The following is a 6,027-nucleotide window of genomic DNA, read 5'->3' as shown; positions in this document are numbered from 1 at the left end:
TTAGCAAGTAACTCGGCTAGGGCAGCTGAAGAGGAAGAAGAGACGTTAGCAAGTAACTCGGCTAGGGCAGCTGAAGAGAAAGAAGAGACGTTAGCAAGTAACTCGGCTAGGGCAGCTGAAGAGGAAGCAGAAACGTTAACGCAGAATGATTTACACCCTTTTTTGGACGCTTTGGCAATGATTTGAACATGGTTATGAAGCTATTTTTTCATTTGAACTCATCTTTTCTGCAATGACTACTTCTACTTTTGTGTGCTGACATGTGTGCTGGCTTGTTTGGGTTTGTGCTGATGTCTGTGCTGATGTCTGTGCTGGTGTCTGTGCTGATGTCTGTGCTGACTGGCGTGCGTGCTGGCTGGTTTACGTGCTTGCTGGAGTGTGTCGTGGCTGGCTGGTTGGCGTGTCAAAAAAGTCAGGAGGCTGCGTCCCTCAAAGGCAATCTGTTTATTAATGGGACATCTTCCTTCCTGTTGTTACAACAATACTCACATTGACTATAAATTATTACATTCATTCACAGTGATCACGGGAAACATTCCCAAATCAAAATATCAAAAATCAAACAATCTGGACATCTGGTAAGAATGTCTCCGGGTGTGAAACGGACAGTGCATCCTACATACGAGGTGATTAGAGGAGGAGTCGGGCCGTCTGAAGGCCCACCAGCTCGCAGCTCTTCTTCCACAGCTCGGCTTGCAGCTCACAGTCGTAGGAAGTGTCCGAGGACTGCTTCCTGTGGCCGTTGTACAGGTAACAGCCCCCCACCCCCTCCATCTCAGAGGCAGCTGCAGCGTACACTGATGTGGACGCTCCCTCGGCTGGAGTCTAAAAAGGAAACGAGAAAGGAGTTTCAGTTCCACTACTAAAAGCAACAACACATTTATTTGGGGGTTATCTTAGCAAAGGATGTAAAACAATTCGGGAACACAAAGTAAAGATTAATTTTAACTTGAATGAAAGAAGACAAAATCTACAGGACGGGATCTGGAGGTCCCCAATTGTTTTAAAGCGTACCGTATTTAGTGTTTTTTTGTTTTACTGTTGTGTCTAAGTGACTGTTAAGAACAATTTTAGAAACTAATCCAGAATAAAAGCAAGATGGCAGAATCATAACAAACTGCAATGAAACACTAATGGGCAAATGTTCTCCATCAGTTTGGTTATTTACATGGAGTCTGGTGGGTTACCCTTTAACTAAAAGGTCTATCTCTGTAGGGATCCATCCCATAATGTTGTCACCCACTTAGAATCCCTTCCTGCAGGTGGTTCTGCTCTGGATCTGAGGAGTCTGGATCTGTGGTTGGAGTCACCTGCTGCCTCCACGTTCCTGCTCCACACCCTCTGCTACAATTCTCCATGTCTCTCTGTCTGTCTGACTCTTCTGTCTCTGTATCTCACCCCCAACCGGTCGAGGCAGATGCTCCTCCACCCTGAGTCATGGTTCTGCTCCAGGTGTCTGCTTCCGGTTTTCCTTGCCTCTGTTGCCTAGTGCTTGCTCTTGGTGAACTGTTGGGTTTCTGTAAATAACATCCCAGAGTGTGGTCTAGACCTGCTCTTTATGAAAGACCTGGGAGATAAATAACATCCCAGAGTCCGGTCTAGACCTGCTCTTTATTGAAAGAACTGGGAGAGGTTACATTACAGCTAGTTTCTACCTGATGCTGAATATCTGCCCCCCCCTATTTTTCTGCCTGACTCCGCCCCTGAGCAGGAATCGATAGAGCAATTAAGAAAAGACACTAAGCAGTTACCCTGAACAGGAGCTTGGCCACGGGTTTCTTCAGCGCCTGCGTGATACTCCACAGGTTGTCGTAGAGCGCCGTGTCCACCATCCCGGGGTCCACGGCGCTAACGCTCACCGGGAAGCCGCCGGCCGTCAGCTGCTCCTGCAGGTGGTAGGTGAAGAGCACCAGGGCCAGTTTGCTCTGGGCGTAGGCGCCGTGGGAGCTGTAGCACCTCCTGCAGAGAGCCAAAGATCCTCCGACGTTACAGTGTGTCTCCATGGAGATTTACTTCCAGGTTTGCAACGCCTTGTGTAATAAAACGTCACAACACCAGCATTATATGACAAATTTCGCCTTTTTTAAAATAAATTGTGAAGGATTGCCCTTTTAACAGAAGTGTAAAGACACGGCGCATCACCTCCTGTTCAGGTCGTCCATGTGCATCTCCCCTGCGTAGTGCGTGGCCGAGGACATGTTGATGATCCGGGCGCAGCGGCCCGGCCGGCCCCAGCGCTTCAGCGTGTCCAGCAGCAGGTTGGTCAGCAGGAAGTGACCCAGGTAGTTCAGACCCAAGTGGATCTCAAAGCCGTCCTCTGTCCGGCCCTCAGGAACCATCATGGTTCCCGCTACACCAGAGAAGCACACAGCGTTATAGAGCTCATTCAGGGCCGGCCTTCAGCCCACAGCCTTCTCTCCAAAGCCCTGAGCATCGGAGCCTCTTAAAGAACTTCAACGGTGTGTCATTTCCCACAAAAATCAACAAACGCTTTGAAATAAAGGGCCAAAAAACGTGTTAATATCACGCTGTTCCCAAATAATGTTCAGATTTATGGGCATTGTTATCAAACATCTTGAAAAATAGTTCATGTATCTGCTGTAGATGGCGTATAACCCCCCCGTGTTAGGGAAGCAGATGTTACCATCGCTTTCTTTGTCTTCTGTCCTTCGGTTTAATCTGTTGTCTTTTCCTATTGTTTGTCCCCTCAGGTTCCTGAAAGACTTAATGAGATGTATTCTGTTTAGCTTCATCTGTAATTAATATGAGTAATAATGTCGGTGCGTATGGTGCGTTCAGTGTACAGTGGGAGGGTGCGTGCAGCATACCATTGTTAACCAGAACATGGAGGGGCAGTCCTCGGTTCTGGAAAGTCTGAGCAAACTGTCGCACTGATTTCAGAGAGGACAGGTCCACGAAGACATACTCAACTGGAGAAACAGAAAACAACGTTAATCTAAAGACATGAATAGGATTTGATGAGTTAGTTAGTTTGACGTCTTTAAACCTGTTGATATATGTGGCTGAAGGACAGAAGAGACAGAGACAGTTGTGTTTTGGCTGAAGGACAGAAGAGACCGAGAGACAGACCATTCCCCTGGCTGTCTTCTTCCTGAATCCTCCGGACGGCCGCTGCACCTTCTTCTCTGTTGTTCCCCGCTGGAGGAGACGCAGGACAGACTGATGTCAAGCAGATATTCACCCCCCCCCCCCCAGGACAGACCAGACTGATGTCAAGCAGATATTCATTACCCCCCCCCATATTATTTCTAAATATAGATTATAGATTAATTGACAGCAGACCAGATGTAGAGATGAATTTATCCCTATATTATTATTTCTTAAAATAGATCATAGAGATGTATTTAACTACATTAAGAAGTGAAGGCGGGGCCTGTGTAATCTGGTTGAAGGCATGTGATTGGACGGGAGCAGTACCTATGACAACATGCATGCCGAGCTTCGCCAGTTGTTTGGCTGTCTCATAACCCATTCCTCTGGTTCCCCCGGTAACCATGGCAACTCGCCCATCCTGCCTGGATAAAACTGTTGGGGGAGGACAGACACGTTCCCTCATGGTTAGTTACAAAACCTTTGGAAGAATACTCCTTTATTCCCTGATTAGTGCCTGACATAATCTCTGGACTATGTCTAATCTGGGAATAATGGTGCTTTCACTGACGCCTTGATTACTTCAGTCTTTTTCTCCATAGTTAGTTCCCCCCCCCCCCCCGAAACAAATGCCCAAAAGTGATATTTTTCTGATGCCATAGTTACTTTTTTACGTCTTTGACATTTTCCTCTAACTGTGAAGCCAAAGGTCACGAGGGAAGTGTGTACAGGACCAGGAGTGTGTTCATGTGTTTAACCGCTCCTAATCTCTCAAAGAATGCACCACACATTTTATCGGATTAATGCCAGGATCTCCTCAAATCTTTCACAGCAACAACAACTACACTTGTACAAAATCAAAAACTACGCTTTTTACAAAACCAAAAACTACACTATCCCAGTCAAAAACTAGGCTACGCTTTTACAGCCAAAAACTACACATTTACAGTCAAAAACTACACATTTATTTACAGTCAAAAACTACACATTTATTTACAGTCACAAACTACACATTTACAGTCAAAAACTGCACCTTTACAGTCAAAAACTACACATTTATTTACAGTCACAAACTACACATTTACAGTCAAAAACTACACATTTACAGTCAAAAACTACACATTTATTTACAGTCAAAAACTACACATTACTACACCTTTACAGTTAATGCTCATTTCTTTCTTATGCTGCACTGTAACTTTTATTCTGGTGTTTTATGTGTCCTAATGTTTCTATTTTGTTTTCAACTGTATATTCATGTGTCTTATTGATTTTTAATGCTTATGACTTTTAACTGTTTGTACTTGTGTTTTATCTGTTTTAATGATTTTGTGTAAAGCACTTTGAATTGCCCTGTTGCTGAAATGTGCTATACAAATAAAGCTGCCTTGCCTTGCCTTGCCTTACAGTCAAAAACTACAGATTTATTTACAGTCAAAAACTACACATTTACAGTCAAAAACTACACATTTACGGTCAAAAACTACACATTTACGGTCAAAAACTAAACTACACCTTTACAGCCAAAAACTACACTTGTACAGTCAGAAACTATGTCTAATGTCTACTAGTGTGTTAACTGGCCTATTTTTAACGGAGTCTGGCAGAGATCAGGCTAAAATATCGCGTTAACCACTTTAAACGGCACGCGCTGTGCGTGTTACATACACGCCGATCTGATCACAGGACTTTGTTTTTTTTAAGTCCTAACTCAGAATTTATGACATTTGTTCATGAATTAATAAAGAACCAATTCTTCTTTAAACTGTCACATTTTCTAACGGAGTCTGGAGATTAGGCTATATCGCGTTAAGCACTCAAAGCCGCACGCGCTGTGCGTGTTAAATACACGCCGAACTGATCACAGGACAGGGTACTTAAAAGTCGGAACTCAGAATCCATCAACTTTGATCATATGTCCGATAAATAAGGTGATATATCTATAAACTGTCACATTTTCTAACGGAGTCTGGCGTTCCAATGGAGAAACAACACGTTAAATTACAGAATTACGGCTTCAGAAAATTACATCTATCTATCTATCTATCTATCTATCTATCTATCTATCTATCTATATCTAGATAACAGAAGCTGCGCTGACCTGGGAGCGTGAAAGATCTGTTGAAGGTCTGATAAAGAAGTACTTTGACTCCGCAGAAATACAGCTTGAGCAGAGGCAGCAGCACTGACAGCAGCACCGACAGCAGCCACATCTCTCTGCTCTTCGCGTCTGTCCGGACAGATCCGAGTGCGGCTGTGCGTCACGCTAAAGAGTCCGGCTCCGAGTTTATCTGGCCGTGGTTCCGCCTTATAGGGCGTCACAAGATGCCGAAATATGAAGCCAAACGTTGTAAACATTGTGTGAAAACGTCTAGCCCCCCCCCCCCCCCCCCCCCCCCCCCCCCAGTAGAGCGTGCGGGTTTGAATCCGACCTGCGGCCCTTTGCTGTGTGTCACCGCCTCTCTTTCTCTCCCTTTTCCTGTCTATCCACTCGGACTATCAAATAAATCGAAAGCCCCAAAAAATTAATCAAAAACAACAACAATCTTCATGCTGCATGGGACACCCCTCTGATGTGTATATTAAGGCCCATTACTTTTCTAAACTTGTTGCTTTAGAAACGTGTTTTCGCACATGCATAATTAACCCCCTACAAAGCGATTTAAATGCCAAAGAAAAACATGAAAAAAGGACAAAAAGTGCCAAAAATGTTGGAAGAAAAAAAAAGGTCCGAAACAGTGTAAATTGTTGAAAAAACTTGATAAAAAAATCCCCAAGAAGTGTTGATAAAAGCAACAACAATGTCAAAAATGTGACTAAAACACGGCCAAAAGAAAAACTAAAAAAAACAGTGTGAGTAGCCTATTACTGGCTCTTATGTGCTCCCGTACCCTGGCAGGCTGCCGGAGGGGGCCC

At 44.4% G+C, this 6,027-nt stretch overlaps 1 protein-coding gene across 4 annotated transcripts; it reads right to left on the bottom strand.

The window, feature by feature from the left end:
* Window positions 1–581: 581 nt before the first annotated feature.
* Window positions 582–5,468, bottom strand: dhrsx (dehydrogenase/reductase (SDR family) X-linked). Of its 4 annotated transcripts, none has more exons than XM_034864947.1 (7): window positions 5,213–5,468; window positions 3,439–3,546; window positions 3,091–3,159; window positions 2,829–2,930; window positions 2,143–2,350; window positions 1,752–1,959; window positions 582–825 (listed from the first exon to the last, which is right to left on the bottom strand). In XM_034864947.1, exons 1-7 carry the CDS (start codon window positions 5,322–5,324, stop codon window positions 631–633), a joined length of 1,002 nt encoding a protein of 333 aa, XP_034720838.1. In that variant the 5' UTR covers window positions 5,325–5,468; the 3' UTR covers window positions 582–630. The 4 variants fall into 4 exon arrangements, with proteins under 4 accessions (XP_034720838.1, XP_034720839.1, XP_034720840.1 ...); XM_034864948.1 differs by having other exon boundaries at window positions 3,091–3,156; XM_034864949.1 differs by lacking the exon at window positions 2,829–2,930.
* Between the last annotated feature and the right edge of the window lie 559 nt (window positions 5,469–6,027).

The sequence above is a fragment of the Etheostoma cragini genome, chromosome 24 (genome assembly GCF_013103735.1).
Source record: "Etheostoma cragini isolate CJK2018 chromosome 24, CSU_Ecrag_1.0, whole genome shotgun sequence".
Classification (NCBI taxonomy): domain Eukaryota; kingdom Metazoa; phylum Chordata; class Actinopteri; order Perciformes; family Percidae; genus Etheostoma; species Etheostoma cragini.
The sequence above is the reverse complement of the archived record's forward strand: the minus strand, read 5'-3'. Positions and strand labels throughout refer to the sequence as shown.

Bases quoted from the DNA above. Each gene is read 5' to 3' on its own strand.
- dhrsx (XM_034864947.1), bottom strand. From the start codon at position 5,324: ATGTGGCTGCTGTCGGTGCTGCTGTCAGTGCTGCTGCCTCTGCTCAAG. The intron at 3,547-5,212 runs GTCAGCGCAGCT...CTCCCCCAACAG, and splicing joins CAGATCTTTCACGCTCCCAG to TTTTATCCAGGCAGGATGGG. The intron at 826-1,751 runs GTAACTGCTTAG...TTTCCTTTTTAG, and splicing joins TGGCCAAGCTCCTGTTCAGG to ACTCCAGCCGAGGGAGCGTC.